This window comes from Theropithecus gelada, chromosome 12 (genome assembly GCF_003255815.1).
Source record: "Theropithecus gelada isolate Dixy chromosome 12, Tgel_1.0, whole genome shotgun sequence".
NCBI classification, from domain to species: domain Eukaryota; kingdom Metazoa; phylum Chordata; class Mammalia; order Primates; family Cercopithecidae; genus Theropithecus; species Theropithecus gelada.
The window spans coordinates 37,910,538-37,929,693 of NC_037680.1; the positions used below are offsets into that span (position 1 = coordinate 37,910,538).

General features: G+C 35.5%; 1 protein-coding gene across 15 annotated transcripts in view; it reads left to right on the forward strand.

The window, feature by feature from the left end:
* Positions 1-2,559: 2,559 nt before the first annotated feature.
* SLC4A10 (solute carrier family 4 member 10) overlaps positions 2,560-19,156 on the forward strand; it is a 381,685-nt gene continuing 365,088 nt past the window's right edge. For 6 of the 15 annotated variants that reach the window (XM_025404367.1, XM_025404368.1, XM_025404373.1 and 3 more), the window contains exon 1: positions 2,560-2,791. Coding sequence is in view for 9 of the 15 variants with exons in the window: in XM_025404366.1 (XP_025260151.1) it covers positions 2,744-2,791 (48 nt within the window). In the remaining 6 variants the exon portion in view is untranslated. The remainder of the gene's footprint in view (positions 2,792-19,156) is intronic. The other 9 variants (XM_025404376.1, XM_025404369.1, XM_025404371.1 and 6 more) reach the window with 2 other exon arrangements.

A 19,156-nucleotide genomic window follows, 5' to 3' on the forward strand; every position in this document is an offset into this window, starting at 1 on the left:
GTAAAATTTGAGGTCAGCAAGAGTCCCAAGATACAGGAAAGATCAAGGAAGGAAGCACACCATGGTGGCTGTATTCCTTTCCTACTGGTCACAACATGGGCAGCTGGACAGGAAGGTGGCTCTTCTGTTTAGTGCTTTCTGTTATTCCTCTGTCTGTATGGTTGGCTTGTGGCCGATCCCTACTTTTATTTCATTCTTCAGAGAGAAAAATTCCACTTTAATATTGCTGTGTATGACAGCAAGTAGCATAGTACCTCACACATAGTAGGACTGACTGAGTGAAAATCAGACTATTGTCTTATTCTAGTAGGATGTCTGGAACATTTAGTTCCTTGGACAAATTCAGTCTTGCATTACTTTAATGTGATGATTGAAATCATTGCTGTCAAATTGTACTAATAGAATCTCATTGGATTTCTAAATAGGAGCAGGCTAAACAGGAACCTATTTTTATCATCTCGGATCCAAGGAAACTTTACTGTAGTAGAAAGAGCTCCAGACTGGAAGAAATATGATATTTACCTGGGAATATTTTTCAAAAAGTATATCCTCACCTATTTCTTCTCCTCATCCCCACCAAGGACATAGCAGAATCTCCAAGGCAGATAATATGTAGTTGAGAAAAAGTTGTTCATGCAATTTGTATTTCCTGTTCCCATCTGTTTCTCTTCACTTTCTGAGTTTGAAAATCAATGGAGAAGTTGAACTGTAAAATTCTATGATTTTGTTAGGAAAAATTTCACTACCTACTGATTGTTTTCCTCCTAGGAATTATTAGTTTTATACATATCTTCTTCATTGGGACTTATTTAGTATGTGGATGCATTCTCTCAGGTCATGGGCATTAATTCTAATATATTCTATTAGATAGGCAGCAGATTAAATGAGGATCATTTTCTCTTTCTCCACTTTGTTGTGCTAGGCTAGTAGTTGACATCTTGGATCAGATAACTTTAGATCCATAGGCTTTCTTGATCTTTAGAAGTAGACTGTCTGCTGTTGCAACCCTGGCTAAGTCCTATTATATTGGCAGAAATAGTAGCTCTGTCATATCGTAAGCACTCAAGCAATGGTTGTTCCAGCAAAGTACCTTTGTCGTTTAATTATACACATTGATAAAAAGTAATTTTAAATACAATACTACTTTTATTTTGACTTTTGGAATTAAGGGCCAGACTTTTTCTTAGTTATATTTAAATTAATTTTGAAGAAATATAAGTGGGACAACATAGGCTTCTCAATGGGATAGAAACAATCTTTCTGAAGTGAAGTTACTATTTTTACTGTAACAAATTGTTTGTGATTGTTGATTATGGTCACTTGAATGGGAAGGTAGCTTTTATTCATCAGTCTGTGGTAGAAAATAAAATTCACCCCCATATCAGTAAATTCCCAGTCAGATATCTTGTTATGTAAACCCTTGGTATCAACTCAGTATGCTATGCACAAAGTAGCCACTTAAATATATTAATCATTAGGGTTTTAAAAATAATTGTTTTCTTATAAAAATATTAGAAGCTTGTTTTAAAGAATTGTATTGAGAAGGAAAGCAGATAAAAGTTATCCATAATTCCACTTGCAATGAGCATTATGGGAAATTTTGGTGTATTGCTTAAAATTTATTCATTTCTGCTTATTAAAGGTTTTAGAATCTGGTAAAATTTTTCTTATTTAAGGTAAACTACGTTAATAGTTTTTAGTCAACCTCTTTCAATCCCTGAAAGTTCTTTATTACTCTTCATTTGTAACCTCCATACATTTAGTCTGGAGTTCAGTGATATATGGGCTTCATTACTTAAAATACTCTAGATCTATAATCACTTTTAGGAAATATGTGTAGTCACTTGACGATCCTCACAAACTACTTCTTCCTACGAAAGAGCGTATCTTTTCTTCTGTGGATTATTTAAATAATCCCCTACCCCTATTTTGTTGAGACTTTTAGGCAAAGGGATATATGCTTGGGCTGTTCTTTTCAGATTCATTGTCTTTTCAAAGTGCTTTAGTATCTTAATCATTCCTGCTATCAAAATATTTTCTTTCTCTGTCATTTTTGTTGGGAAATCATAGAAAAACAGATACTTTATTTTTAATAATGTGTGACTTACCTAAGTTTTTCACTTTTAAAATACTGAAAATATCTGTCCAATCCTTATTGAGTCAACAGTGACTTAAATGCTTGATTTTGTTGTCGTTGGTGGTGAATACTTCAGCCTCAATAAGACTTGCTAATATTAAGGTCATCTTATCGGTTTTAAAAGCCCCCTGGTACTCAGAGCAGAACACCTAGTAAACCTTATTGACATCATCTTGCTTGGATTATGTCTCCTATGGGGTTCTGAGAATGAAGTGAGTTACTTCAAAGTGTCAAAATCAGACTGATTTGGTTGGAGGCCAACTTGGACTAGTATATATGAAAAGTGAGCATCTTAGGTGAGATTCTTAATGCCCATTAGACTTGTAGCATTGTCTGCTGTATTTTATGCTAGTAGCCAGGTGTGGGCAGTGATATAGGGCTTGGGGGATCTCTCTTACCGGCCCAGGGATCCAAGGCATTCAGTGCAAAACCTGGCCAGCAGCCCGAGTGAGTAGGAGCCATGTGACTCTGGTGAGTTGGAGTGTGCAATTGCCTCCTGCTTCAGAGCTACCTGATCCGAATACTAAGCAGAGCGAGTGCCGGGCTGAGTGTAAGACACTGAAGACACTGCAGAGCAAGGTGCTTATTCCAGAGGCGTTACAAAACATGGAGATTAAAGACCAGGGAGCCCAAATGGAGCCGCTGCTGCCTACGGTAAGAGACAACCTGCTATCACATAGATTAACCGTGTTTGCTGCAAAACCTGTTAGGCAAGTGGTCTGCTAGCTAGGTGAAGTGAGTGTACTTTTGGGGTGGTGGATAGCTCCTACGACATATGGACAGGGGTCTCCTCCCATCTTGGGAGACTGAAATGCATAAAGCAAAGCACACGATTCTCCCCCTCTTCTCAATATGGATGCACTACGGTGATGAAATGTCTCATGTTTGCTGCTGTTTGAAGAAATGGCTAGGTTTTAGCAGCAGGGGCAGTTATGTGTCTCTCTGCCTGCCTGTTACTGCTTATCTCTCTGTTTCTCAGACTGTGTACTGGTTTAAGCCCTTGCAAAGAAGCCCCCTTTTATCATGTTTAATCCCTGTCCAATTTCCTCCCCCTGCCTCATCCCCAGGCAGTGAGGTGAGGGAATCTGCTGCTGTTGCAGCTCTAAAGATTTAGTCTCCACAGAAACCAGGGGAAAGAACAGGACGATCGTGTGTGTGTGTGTGTGTGTGTGTGTGTGTGTGTGCGCGCGCGCGCGCGCGCGTGTGCGTGTGTGTGTTCAGTCTCTTTCTCAAAGGGAAATGTGTAATGGTTTTTATACAAAGAAGGTATGCATTTTTGGGGGACAGACACACAATTCAGATTTGAATATCAGAAAGGTTTCTGAACTGTCATTTGGTAATAGCCCATCTGTTTATCTCTGGGTTCTTAAGCTGTTTCCCTAAATTTAATTTTTGAATAAGTGATTGATTTGCTTATCCTCTCCACAATCTCTCTGTCTGGCTCGCAGACTTTGGAGATCTTCAGGCAACATCTTTTTGAGTCTGGAGCAGCTGCTGTTGCTGTGTTTAAGGAAAAAAGAAAAAAAAAAACCAAAACAGTATTTTCTTGATGCAACAGAGATGACAGTCATAGCTTCCAGCCATCTATCAGTGCTACCACAGCAGAAATCCCCTCCCTGCACCAAACCAGACGGAGGGGCTGTTTCTCAGCTCCCTGTTACTAAGGTTGGTGACCCACCTTGCACGGAAGGGACCGGCGGTGAGCTGTCCATTTCCGAGTCCATTCCTAGGTTTTCAACAAAATGCTTCCGTAGGAGGAGTGGGCAAATTCTGGGCCACTGTATTTTCAGGGCCTTACCTCTCCTGCCGGGCTCACATGCTGCAAAAAGATTCCAGTTTGCATCCCCGGAATCAACTGTGGCGACTGAGCATGCCCAGTTCTCCTGCGGACGCCAGGTTTGAGCAGGGAGGGAGCAGAGTGATGGGAAGAATGCAAGGAGTTACCACAAGAATAGAGTCTCAGTAGAGGACAGGGGCAGCGTGGGGGTAGGGGGCCGGGAGAAAGGGAACGGGAGAAAGAAGTTTGTCAATTATCCTGCCTGCCTAAAAATAGAGATATTTCTTTGTGGCATCAAAGTGAAGTTATAAAAAAAAGTGTAAAAGATTTGTCCATCTTCCCAAACTTGAACAAATACGTAAATTAGGATTCTGTTAGTATTCAGAATAAATAGTGTTAAGAATATCAGGGAACTCTTGTTCCCTGGATGAGACAGGAACTATACACAGGAATCGTGGTATGGGGGTTAGGGAAGGTTTAGGGAAACCCCAATTCTTTTTTTTTTTGGCTGGCAGTGGGGGTGGGGTGGGGTGTTGAAACCTGTCCTAGAAAAGCAGGCTGAAGCCAGTTTGATGTGGCTTATGGATTGTCACTTGTGGGGAACAGTTAAAGGGTTTAGGACCAAATGAGGATTAACTAGAGGAATTTAAGAGGATGACATTACTGGGCTAGATGGGCAACCAATTTATAGCTTAAAAGAGCAGAGAAAAAAAAGTCTTTCCAGAAAAGGTCTACAATACATCTCAGGGAAATTTTTGAAAGCGAGAGTCAAAATTTGCATGCCATGGGGTTAATGGTCAGTACAAAATGGTGACAGTTTAATGGTAAAAGAGAATCATATTAGCAGATCATTACAAGAAAAACAAGCCCGATGGGCTAGAGAGGATGCTGAATTACTGGTCCAGTTTTATACTTGTATAGCAACTCCCCCAGTTGCTTTTATGAAAATCTTTTTTTGTTTAGTTTTCAAAACAAACATGTTATGTAAAGCAGATTTTATTATTTTCATTTTCAAGGTGAGAAATTGAGGTACAGGGAGTCTGAATAACATGTCTAAGATCACCCAGTGATGAAACCAGGACTAGAATTTAGGTCATCTAAAACTAGTTCAGAAATTTAAAAAAAAATTTAATATTTTTTACGTTACATTCTTAACCAGGCTTAACATGATCCGTTCCTGGACTGAAGTTTTTATGCTTGGAAGAGAGCTTTGGGCTTTGTTTTAGAAAATTAATCAGACGACTTTGCAAATAATTATGTGAGAGGCAATATGGCATAATATTTAGAACACAGTCAAGGCCCAACACTGCTATTTATTTGTTAAATGATATTGGGAAAGTTATAAGTCATAGTGTCTTCAACTGAAAAATGAAAAGGGAATGTTACTATATATCTCTTGAGTTTTGGAATGAGCAAGTTAAATAACTTATATGAAGTTTCTGACATTTAGTAAGTGTTCAATAGAACTTACTTGCTATTGTCATTGTCAATCTTGCTATAAATGAATATGTTATGGTTATATTCATCTCAATATAGATACTGAGATGATGCATAGGTTTCAGGTTTTTACGAAAAGTGGCTTGTCAGTACTGTCTACCAAGAAGGAAAAGTGGAAAATGGAGAACTGGAAAAGACTCTTCATAGTGGAGGTGGGAGGTGGAATTCTTTAGTTATTATTATGAAAACTTTGCAATATGCTTGGAGAGCCAATTGGACAGGCATTAAAAGCCAATATTAGATATGGGACAGAAGCAGTCAGAGGTAGAAAGTTAGAGAAGTGAAAAAGAAAGAAAAATAAGAATAGATAAGAATGTCAAATGAGTGAATGTATTAATCCTGACTCAAGTGAAATGGAGGAACAGATTCTCATTAAGCCTCCCAGGGTTTACCTCCATTTAGTATAGTATATATAAAGTACATTTGAAGGATATGGGCAGAGAAGGCCTAGACATGTTTCTCTTTTTTTCCCAGTGCTTCTTAGGAAGCTTCAGTGATAATTTCCTTTTGCTGGACAAGCCATCATTGCATTTTGTAGACTCTAATCACTCCAAGGGTTAGGGCGTTCACTCTTGCTGGCTAAGTGTATAGTCTGGTTTTGGTAGCAACTGACTGTTATGTCTGAAGTTATAGAAAAAGTGTGCCAGAAAGATGCATTCTCTTAAGTGCCTACTGTTGGCCAGTCCCATTCTTGGTGCTGGAGATGCAGCAATAAATAAGGCAGGCAAACACCCTATATAAGTGAAACCTCACACTCCAGCTAGACTAGAAACAGGACTCGATTTACCTTTTTAAGAGACTGCTGCTTTCTCCTCAAATGTTTAATAATTGTTATAACCTTTTTGAGATGGATGTATATGGGGAATATATGTAACAGTAATAATGGTGATATCATTTTAGTAAGGATGGAATTAGCCTTTTAAAAGTACAAAGCCAAATATTTAGGATTACATTATGATTTCACATTTTCGTTTGATATTCAATGTTGAATTTGCTTTTAGGATTAACCTAAGAATTTAAAAATTATCAGGCCGTGGAAGAAGCTTCCAGGAGAATATATAACAAATATTTATATCTCATGACATTTAATCTTGGGTGATCTATAGTGAGTTCACTTTGGATCCCTTCTAAGATTCTGATGTCTGAAAAAGGACTTAAGTTGAGCTAACTCGTAACATTTCCCTAAGGTATAAAACTACAGTAAAGTTCACTTTTAAAATGTAATCTGATAATATAGGATAGATGATTGGATTTAGTACTTTTAGAAAGTGCTAATTCCATATTTCCAAGTGGCCCAGTTTATTGAATTGTTTTATTTGTGGAAAACAGTTATAAAAAGTCTTTAATATTATTAAATCAGGGAAAGGAAAATGGGACTAAAATGTCAAAGTAACAAAAAGAGCACATGGATTGGCTAAGTAATATTGTTTTTTCTTTTCAATTTGAATTGAAATTTAAATTATAATCTGAGTTTAAAGAAAACATACTCACTACACTTCATAGTCAGTAGGAGGCAAAATGCAGTATAAGAAATTAATCCCCATTTCTACTTTCATGATTTGAATTGTTACTCTAGCATGGTAAGTGACTATAGAAATAAATTCTATATATAAAATGCTAAGGTTGGGAATGAGTGGTAGAATCTGAAGGCTGTAGGAATTAAGTTTACTTCTTTATTAATATTATGTTTATGATAAAATATTGAGATCAGATTAGGAAGTAGGCTAGTTTATGATGAAGAGTTAGAAAATATCTGGGCCAGGGTCTGGAACTCAAATAGAGTCAGAGAGCATGGTCAGAATACAATGATACTGCCGGTGTATCATTTCTTTCTAACCTTGAATAATGCTTGCTTCAGAAGTCCAAACTGGGCATGAATAGAGTGCAGTGTATTATGATGTGCTGCAAGTAAGTGGAGAAATGTTGATGCCCCTCTCAGCCCTTCTGTGAGAGAGACTTCACCTCTTCCTTTCTGATATCACATAGGACACATGACAATGATCACTTGACTTTCTGTGAGGACACCATTGTCAATCTATATAGTAAATATTAGTTAAGTTTTATGTTTTATTTTTAGGTAAAATAAAATTAAAATGAAGTTTTAATATATTATCGCACCACAAACAGTTGTCTCAGATACTATTTGGGGTGTACTGCTTTTTTGTTTTTTAGAAAAAGGGAATAATTTGGCATCTTTTATGGAATTACATATATATATATGTATGTCTTATTTTTTAGAGCAATATAGGTTCACAGCAATATTAAGCAGAAGGTACAGAGATTTCCCCTATATCCCCTGCCCTTTACACATACATAGCCTCCCTGATTAACAAGATCTCTCACCAGAGTGGTACATTTGTTACAGTTGATGAAACATTATCACCCAAAATCCACAGTTTGCATTAGGACTTGGTGTTGGGCATCCTATAGCTTTGGACAAATTTGTAATAACATGTATCCACTATTATAGTACTATACAGAGTCATTTCACTGCCCTAAAGATCCTCTGTGCTCTGCCTATTCATCCATCCCTTTCCACTAAACCCTGGCAACCACTGACTTTTTTTACTTTCTTCATAGTTTTGCATTTTTTAGAGTATTATATAGTTGGAATCACAGTACATAGCCTTTTCAGATTGGCTTCTTTCATTTAGTAATAGGTATTTAAATTTTCTCCATATATTTTCATGGTTTGATATCTCATTTCTGTTTATCACCGAATTATATTTCATTGTCTTGCTGTACTACAGTTTATTTATCCATATACCCACTGAAAAATATCTGGGTTGCCTCCAAGTTTGGCAATTATGAGTAAATCTGGTATAAACATCCATGTGCAGATCTTTGTGTGGACATATTTTCAATTTCTTTGGGTAAATACTAAGAAATGTTATTACTGGATTGTATAAGAGTATTTAGTACTTTTAAAAACTGCCAAGCTGTTTTTAGTAGTGGCAGTACTACTTAGTATTCTCACCAGCAATGAATGAAACTTCCTCTTGCTCCACACGCTTACCAGCATTTGGTGTTGTCAGTTTTTTATACATTGTCGGATTTGATTTGGTAATATTCATGTTTATGAGAGATATTGGTTTGCAGTCTTTTCTTATCTTTGTTTGATTTTGGTATTAGGGTGATGGCCTCACATACTGAGTTAGGGAGTATTCCTCCTTTCTATTTTCTGACATAGATTGTTTTGGGAGGTTATTCATTATTGACACTGTCATTTTTAATAGATAGCTTCATATATGTTTTGACCAGAGGACTGTAGAGATCAACTGGAGTCTAGATTTTAGACTGGCTCCTTAATTTATGGATGATGGAGCTGGACATCAAAGACGTAAAGAGATATATTTAAGGGCATGCTACTTATGATTCTAGTTAGTGGCAGAACTCAGCCTAGAGTCCAAATCTCTTGATTATTCACTTATCATTCTTTCCACTATTATATAGTCTCTATTACTATCATAGCATCAACAGCTGAGTTCCAAATTAAAATGGAAATTAGGCAATGTTTGTAAAGTAATACTAGATATTGTCTCAGGCTCATGATAGGTACAAATATCTGTAATCCTCATGATAATCCTGAAAAGTTGCTAATGTTTTCCAGCTTTGCAGATGAGAAACTGAGGTCGAGAGAGTTGTATAAATTATCCAAGTTCACATAGCTAAGAAGTGCTAAGCTAGGATTTGAAAATATTTTATCTAGTTAATAAGTAACTTGTCTTCCTTAAGGCTAATTAAACAATAAAAAAGAATTCCATTATGAAATGAGCTTTCACATCTTCCCCTCCAATAAAATATGAAAGTACTCTGCTACAAGGTGCTATAAAATGTCAGGTCTTTTTGGACACATATTTCATGATTCAGTTTATATGAAATGTCTAGAATAGGCAAATCCTTAGAGATATAAAGTAGATTAGTGGTTGCCAGGACCTGGGATATAGGGGAGAGTTAGGAGTGACTGCTAATAGGTACAGAGTTTCTTTTTGTGGTGATGGAAATGTTCTGGAATTACGTGGTGGTGATGGTTACACAACACTCTGAATATACTAAAAACCAATGAATTGCACACTGTAAAGTGGTGAATTTTATGTTATGCAAATTTTATTTCAAAAAATTATTTTAAAAGTAAGTTACTGTTTAGCATTATCATGAACAAGGAGAAGGCTGAGGATCTAAAATGCTTATAAGAAGAGGGCAAATACAATATTCACAAAATAAAAATAACTTCCACCCCCCACAAGAAATTCTTTACTACAAATTTGCTTCTCTTTGTCAAGATGATGCTGAGATTGGTCAGGGTTTCAGGTTATTTGCAGACCTAGAGGTCTTGGAATATATCTTCAAAGCTGAGTTAAGAGAATATATGGTACATTCTATGTACCAGAGAGAGAGATAACTATTTCACTTGAGTCACACTGTATTTAGATATTTAATTTCTTATGGCAATATTTTGTAGTCTTGTCTTAGTGTAAATTTCTATGCAATATAGCAAGAATAACACAAAAAAATGCAGAAGTGCCATTTATATAATGGTTCCTACATTGAGCTTAAATACCAAATTCATGTTGAATTCCAAGTAGCTCAGAACTCGAGAGGTGTTCTCAGAAGATGAAAATGGAGATTAATATACAAACCCAGTTGGATAGAGTGAGGATATATTATAGCCAAAGACTCTTGGTATAGCTTTGAATTAATGACAAAGTCCCTGTACCAACATCAGCACGACTTGCTCATTCATCATGAAAATTATGCTCTAAGGATCTAATAAGCAAGTTTTTAAGGCAGAATTTTCCCATTGCATATTGAATGTGCTAGGTTGCTGGAGTGCCTCCAACATTTATTTGTAACTCCACTTGTTCTTGCTAATTCTGGAAAACCAAAATTATTTAGAGAAGGCTATTTCTTTCTAGTGTCTTTTTTTCCCCCTTTTGAGTAATGAGGCTTTGATATCAAAGATGATGACCTAGTCAAATTTCAGAAAGCAAGTGACATGAAAAATAGGTATATAACAACTACCAGATGGGATCAAAACATAGCTCTGCTTAGGAAGCACATTTCATTATTGTTAGATCCACACTGCTTTTTTCATAAAGTGGTGAATTTCTGTTGATATTTAAGCTTTTCTGGGAATAAGCCTCTCCAAATGCTTCTGATTTTTTCAGATATATGAATGTGGTTTAAAAATGAAAAAAAAAAAAAAAAAACAGTACATACGCACAACAAATCCAACACAGAGTCAGCAGCAATACACACCCTTAAGGTATAATATAATTTGTTATTTGAGTGTATAACCATGTACTTTGTAATATAACTTTATGATATAAATGTCTGTTAAAAACATGTGATATATAATTGACAGAGCACTTATAGTAAGTATAAAAATTTGGTATTTTTTTCCTAAACAATGGGATTATTGAAAACCTTACTCTTGAGGACCACCTGCATCAGAATCGTCAGGAGGGCTAGTTAAAAATTCAAGTTCCAGACCTCATCTAAGCCCACAGTCTAAGAATGTTAAAGGGTAGTAGTAAGGACACCAGCATTTAAAAAACTGCTAGGTGATTCTTATGTACATTAAATCTTGAGAATTTTTGCCTTAAATATCAACAAAATAGAAAGATCATCATATATTTATAAATTATTTTAACTGTAAGAATGCTGGGAGACTAAGTTTGCCACAAAACAGCCTTTTTACCAATAAATCATAATGGGCTAGAAAAATTAAGTGCTTATTTACTTATTAAGCATATTACCTATTGCTTTGCAATATTGTGTATATACATGTATATATATCCTGATGATTTCAATTTATGATTGGTTGCTTATGATTTTTCAACTTTACCATGGTACAAAATCTATGGACATTCAGTATACTCCTCAACTTTGCATGGTGTTACCTCTGGATAAACCCATTGTAAATGGAAAATGCCATATATGGAAGATGCACTTTTAACTTATGAAATTTTCAGTTTACAATGGATTTATCAGGGCATAACTCCATTGTAAATTGAGAAGCATCTGTATGTAAATTATTTTGCTTAAATGCAAATACATATAACTTGTTGCCTCAATCAGTAGCTAGATTCTTGAAAGCAGCTTATTTTAGATAATTTTTGTGCTGCTCTCACAGAGCCAAGTGCATGGAACTCCTTGTTAAATATATCATGGGTAATAGATTAAGCAACAACACTAGCAGACATTAATTGTTAGGAGTTTGGACACTGAAGTTGGAAAATTCTAAAGGTTTCAGTTAGGAGGCATGTCAACTTTGGCAAGTTATCTAGGTTTTCAAAGTCTTTTCTCACCTATAAAATAGGAATGGTAATAATATATCTATCTCCCAGGTTTGTGAGAAGCAATGAAAAGATACATATTATATCATTTAGACTAAGGACTTAATAACAGTAGCTGTTATTCTTGACTTAATAGTTTTCCTTTTGAATGAAAATCATTATCTGATATGCACAATTAATTCAATCCTTGATTCAATAATGCTTACTCAATAACTTGATTTATCCATTTGGCAATAATATAGAAGTATGTCAATAATATAAATTGATAATTATAATACAATGCAATCCTTTTTCTAATTATAAAATTAATACTTGATTTTTTAAGATAGTTTAGAAGGCATCAAAAGTAAATATAAACTAATTTTGTCATGTTTTAACTATTTTTACTCACAGAATGCTTGCAAAAATAGTACAGAATTCCCATATACTTTTCATCCACCTTACCCTGTTAACATCTTACATAAATATTATTAATGATAAGAATTAGAAAGTTAACATTGATACAATTATATTAACTAAACTACTATATTCGAATATCACCAGTGTTTTCACTAATGTCCATTTTCTGTTCTAGGATACAATTCAGAGTACCATATTGTGCTTAGGTATCACATTTCTTTAATCTCCAGTTTGTGACAGTTACTGAGTCTTTTTCTTTCATGACCTTGCCACTCTTGAAGTGTACAGGTCAATTTTTTGGAGATTGTTACTCAATTTGTGTTTGAGGTTTTCATAGTTAGATTGAGGTTATGCATTGTTTGTCAATAATACTGTAGAAGTGATATTCCATTTTCCATTCATTATATCAGGATATACATATCTTACTTCTGGTGACATTAACTTTGATTACAGAGTTATCTTCTGTTTTTTTCCCATTGAAAAGTCAAGAAAGTTTCCCTTTGTAATAATATATTTGGGGAGATATTTTGAGACTATGTGACTATCCTATTTCTCCTCAAACTTTTGCACACTAATTTTAGCACTCATTGGTAAATATTTCCTGTTTCACTTATGGAGGTGTCTGCCTCATGACTTTTTAAAACTTTTATTTGGTTTTTAATAGACACATAATAATTATACATATTTATTCTATAAATATGTATGATACGATGTTTTGACACAAGTATACATTGTATAATAATACAATAATCCAATAAGGGTAATTAACATATCCATCACCTCAAACACTTACTTCTTTATTATAAGAACATTCAAAATCCTTGATTTTAGCTATTTTGAAATATACAATACATAAGTGTTAACTATAGTCACTGTACTGTACAATAGAATACCAGAAATTATTCCCCCAATCTAACTGTAACTTTGTGCCCGTTCACCAACTTTTCCCCATCATTCCCTTCTCCCTACCTTCCCCAGCCTCTAGTAACCACTATTCTATTCTCTACTTCTATGGAAACAACTTTTTAAGATTCCACTTATAACAAGACTTCAAAAGGTTTGTAGAAACATGTAATTAAGAGATAAAAATAAAATATAAACTTTATTTCTCAATATAAGCTCTATCAAGTTCAAGACACTTTTGTAAGTGATGATACCAGCCATTTAATTAATCCCTAAAGAACCGAGGGTCTTGGAATTTAACCATGTCAATGCAGTCTTTCTTTTACATTATTAACTGAAGAAAAATGGGTGCCCTTTATGGATTTTTTTAAAAGATTTACACAAAAAAGAAATTAGAATGAGCCAAACCAGGACTTTAAGGTGGATGCCTAATAATTTCTCATCGAAACTCCCTCAAAATTGCCCTTGTTTGATGAGAGGGATGTGTAGGAACATTGTTGTGGTAGAGAAAGACTCTGGTGAAGATTTTCTGGGCACTTTTCTGCTAAAGCTTTGGCTACCTTGCTCAAAACATTCTCATACCAAGCAGATGTTGTCATTCCTTGGCCCTCCAGAAAGCTCAAGCAAAATGACTTCAGCATCCCAAAAAACCGATGCCATGACCTTTGTTATTAATCAGTCTGCTTTTGCTTTGACAAGACCACATCCTCCTCTTGGTAGCCATTGCTTTGATTGTGCTTTGTCTTCAGGATCATTCTGGTAAAGCCATGTTTCATCTCTTTTGCAGTTCATCAAAGAAATGCTTCAGGATCTGGATTCCATTTGTTTAAAATTTTAATTGAAAGTTCTGCTCTTGTCTGCAGATAATTTGGGTGCAATGATTTTGACACAGTTTTAGTTGAAAGTTTGCTAAACTTTAATTTTTCAGTCAAAATTGTGCAAGCTGAAGTATTGGTATGGCTATGGTGCTGGCTATCACTTGTGCTGTTAATCATTGGTCCTCTTCAATTAGGGCACAAACAAGATTATTTTCTCCCTTGAAAATTGATATAAATGATCTGCCACTGTGGGCTTCAATGTTGTTTCTTCCCTTCTTAAAATGAGTTATCTATTTGTGAACTTATTTCAGGCATTGTCTCCATAAAGCATCAATGATTTCAGCATTCTTCCACTCAGTCTTCACCATAAATTTGATGTTTGTTCTTGGTTCAATTTTAGCAGAATTTGTGTTACTTTGATATGGGCTATTTTCAAACTCATGTCTTATCTTTCTAGGTGCCTCTAGATACTCATCAGACATGTTATAACAAGTTAGTATGAGTTTATTTTGGTGCAATGTTTTTTGAAATTCATGCAAATTTCTTATAATACACATTTTCTGTGAACTTTTTGAAGACCCCTTGTAAAAGTGAGATCATGCAGTATTTGTCCTTCTGTGCCAAACTTATTTCACTTAACGTAATGTTCTGTAGGTTTATCTATGTTGTAAATGACAGGATTTCATTCTTTTTGTGGCTGAATAGTACTCTATTGTGTGTGTATATTACATTTTTATTTTTATTATTTATTATTTATTTACCTTTTTTGAGTCAGAGTTTCATTCTTGCTGCCCAGGCTGGAGTGCAGTGGCATGGTCTCAGCTCACTGCAACCTCCACCTCTTGGGTTCAAGCAATTCTCCTGCCTCAGCCTCCTGAGTAGCTGGGACTACAGGCACTCAGCCTTATCTTGCTGAGTAGCTGAGATTACAGGCGCCCACCACCAAACCTGGCTAACTTTTTTGTATTTTGAGTAGAGATGGGGTTTCACCATGTTGGCCAGGCTGGTCTGGAACTCCTGACTTTAGGTGTTCCACTCGCCTTGTCCTCCCAAAGTGCTGGAATTACAGGTGTGAGGCACCATGCCTGGCCTTTTTATTTTTTTAAGAGACGAGGTCTTGCTCTGTCACCCAGGCTGGAGTTTAGTGGTACAATCATAGTTCACTGCAGCCTCAAGGACCTGGGTTGAAGTAGTCCTCTCACCTCAGTCTCTTGAGTAGGTAGGACTACAAGTGTGCACCACCATGCCTGGCTAATTAATTTTTTTTTTTTTTTTTTTAGTGTAGAGACAGGATCTCACTATGTTGCTCAGCCTGGTCTTGAACTACTGGCCTCAGGCAATCCTCCTGCCTCTGTCTCCCAAAAGCACTGGGATTACAGGCATGCATCACTATATCTGGCCTACATTTTTATATATATATATATATATATTTTTTTTTTTTTGAGACAGAGTCTCACTTTGTTGCCCAGGCTGGAGTGCAGTAGCGCGATCCTTGGCTCACTGCAACCTCTGCCTCCTGGGTTCAAGCAATTCTCCTGCCTCAGCCTCCTGAGTAGCTGGGACTACAGGCACCTGCCACCATATCTGGTAATTTTTTGGGGGTTTTTAGTAGAGACAGATTTTTACCATGTTGGCCAGGCTGGTCTCGACCTCCTGACCTTAGGTGATCCGCCCACCTTGGCTTCCCAAAGTGCTGGGATTACAGGTGTGAGCCACTGTGTCCAGCCTATCTGGCTTACATTTTTAAATCCACTCATTCATTGATGGACACTTAATTTGATTCTATGTCTTGGATATTGTGAATAGTGTTGCAGTAAACATGGGAGTACAAATATTTCTTCAACATATGGGTTTCATTTCCTTTAGATATATGGCCAGTAGTTGGATTGTTGGGTCATATAACAGTTCTATTTTTAACTTTTTGAGGATATTGTCCATAATGGCTGCATAAATTTACATTCTCACCAATTGTGAGAAAATCTCCACATTCTTGCCAGCATTTGTTTGTTTGTTTTTCTCTTTTTGTAATAGCCACTCTAACTGGGGAGTGACATCTCATTGTGGTTTTGATTTGCATTTCCCTGATTCTTAGTGATGTTGAGCAGTTCTTCATATGCTAGTTAGGCACTTGTATGTCTTATTTTGATGAATGTCTAATCAGATATTTTGCCCATTTTTAAATTAGGTGATGTAATTTTTTGCTTTTTAATTGAGTTTCTGGTTTAATTTTTTGCTATTTAATTGTTTGAATTTTTTATAAATTCTGGATATTTACCTTTTGTCAGATGCAAGGTTTGCAAATATTTTGTCCAATTAAGTTGTCTTTTTATTCTGCTTATTGTTTCCTTTACCGAGCAGAAGCTTTTTAGCTTAATGTAATCCCATTTGTCTGTTTTTGCTTTTGTTGCCTGTGGTTTTGAGGTCTTATCCAGAAAATCCTTGCCCAGACCAATATCATGAAGCATTTCCTCTATGTGTTTTCTTCTAGTAGTTTTATAGTTTCAGGTCTTACATTTAAGTCTTTAATCCATTTTGAGTTGATTTTTTTATATGGTGATACATAGGGGTCTAGTTTCATTCTTGTGCATGTGGCCATAGTTTTCCCAGCATCATTTATTGACAAGGCTTTTTTCAATGTGTGCTCTTGGTGCCTTTGTCAAAAATAATTTGGCTGTAAATACGTGGATTTGTTTCTGGGTTTTCTCTTCTGTTTCATTGATTTATGAATCTGTTTTTATACCAGCACCATGATATTTTGGTTACTATTGTTTTGAAGTATATTTTGAAGTCAGGTAGTGTGATACCTCTAGCTTTCTTCTTTTTGCTCAGATATCTTTGGCTATTTAGGGTCTTTTGGGCTTCTGTAGAAAATTTAAGATATTTTTCTATTTTTGTGAAGAATGTCATTGGTATTTTGATAGGGATTACATTAATTCTTTATATTGCTTTGAGTAGTATGAGCATTTTAACAATATTCATTCTTCCAAATCATCATCATGGGATATCTTTTCATTTGTGTCTTCTTCAATTTCTTTCCTAAATGTTTTATAGTTTTTATTTTAGAGATATTTCATCTCTTTGGTTAAATTTATTTATAGGTATTTCTTTTTTTTAAGGTAATCAAATAGATAAATCTTGAGCTAGACCAATTAAGAAAAAAAGAAAAATAAATACAATCAGAGATAAAAAAGTAGACATTTCAACTTATGGTCAAAGAAACACAAAGGATTATTATGAACAACTATACAACAAAAAAAATTGGAAAACCTAGAAGAAATGGATAAGTTCCTAGACACATACAACCTGCCAGGACTGAATCATGAAGAAGTGGAAAACCAGAACAGACCAATAACAAGTAATGAAATTGAATCAGTAATAAAAAGTCTCCCATCAAAGAAAAGCCCAAGTCCTAATGACTTTACTGCTGAATCCTTCCAAACACATAAAGAACAAATACCATTCTTCTCAAACTATCCCAGTAATTGAAGTGAAGGAAATTTTTCCTAACTCATTCTTTGAGGCCAGCAATACCCTGATACCAAAACCAGACAAGGACACAACAAAATAAGAAAACTACAGGCCAATATACCTAATGAACATGTACGTAAAAGTCCTGAACAAAATATTAGCAAACTGAACCCAGCACATCAGAAAGATCATTCGCCACAATCAAGTGGGATTTATTTCAGGGATGCAAACATGTGTAAATCAAAAAACATGATACACCACATTAACAGAAAGAAGAACAAAAACCATATGATCATCCCAATAGATGCAGAAAAAGCAATTGATAAAATTTAATACCCCTTTCTGATAAAAACCCTTCCAAATTAGATAGAGAAGGAACATACCTTAACACAATAAAGGCCATGTATGGCAAACCCACAGTTAACATCATACTTGAAAGGGGAAAAGTAGAAAGCTTTTCTTCGGAAATCTAAAACAAGATAAGGATGCCCACTTCGCCACTTTTATTCAACAGAATTCTGGAAGTCCTCACCAGAGCAATTAGGCAAAAGAAAGAAAGAAAGGTCATTTAAATTGGAAATGAGAAGTCAAAAATTGTCCCTGTTTGCAGACTACATGATCTTATATATGAAAAACCCTACGCACTTCACCAAAATACTGTTAGGGCTAGAAAATAAATGCAGTAAAATTGCAGAATACAAAATACAAAATGCTAATTAGTAGCATTTTTATATGCCAACAGGAAACTATCTGAAAAATAAATCAAGAAAGCAGTTCTGTTTGTAATAGCTCATGGTGACTATTTCTCTTATTCTTTCTGCATTTAGATATTTGAAATCTGTAGAGAAGACCTGTTACTTCTCCATTTTTTTATTCAATTATTTATTTATTTCAGTATGGACTCAAAGGTATTTAGTTTATTTTCTGGGTCATAATCCAGTACTTTGTGGTTCAGATTGTTTAATCTGTGGACATTGAGAACTCTTTCTCAATGAATTCTGTCAATTGAGAGCTCTCATGTTTTTTTAACATGCTTCCATCCTTTTGTGAATACTTCCTTACAGTCTGGTACCACAGAGTTTTTCAGCATCATCTTGTATTTTCCCTGACTCCACTCTGGAATGAACCATGTCATTAAGGAGCTGCTGGGCTAATTTTCAAGGCTATTTATAAGTATTATTAAAATTATTTCCAGAAAGATTGTATACCAGTTTTCACTTTCACTAGAAGCCTCAATGGTATTTAACAAACTTTGTCAATTAACTCAGTAAACATTTTACTAACTTTCTTTTGTATTCCATTTACAAGTTTTCTTTCTTTCTTTCTCTTTTATCTTCCTTTCCTTTCCTTTCCTTTCTTTCCTTTCTTTCCTTCCTTCCTTTTGAGAAGGGGTCTTGCCATGTTGCTCTTGCTGGAGTGCAGTGGCTGTTTACAGGCATGATCATCACAGTGCACTGCAGCCTCCGAATCCTGGTCTCAAGCCAGCCTCCTACCTCAGCCTCCCAAGTAGCTGGAACTGCAGGCACACACCACCCTCCCTGGCCTGCTTTTTCTTTTTTCTTTAAAAATAACAGCTCAAAAGAAACATTGAACTATTTGAAACATTATTTAATTTAGTTTACCAGTAAGGTGAATTTCATGAGTAACAAGGTATTACTGAAATACTTGTGTACTTGACTCCCTTGTACATTATAAGGTATAAGTTATAAGTCTCCAGCCTCATCATTACAGATCCTCACTAGATACCATTTTGGCCATGACAATTTTCAGTCTTTGAATAATGAATGCAATGGTTCCTTTCCTTCCTCAAAAATGGCATTCTTTTTGATGCTTTTTAATTTTTAAGAGCAAAGTTGAA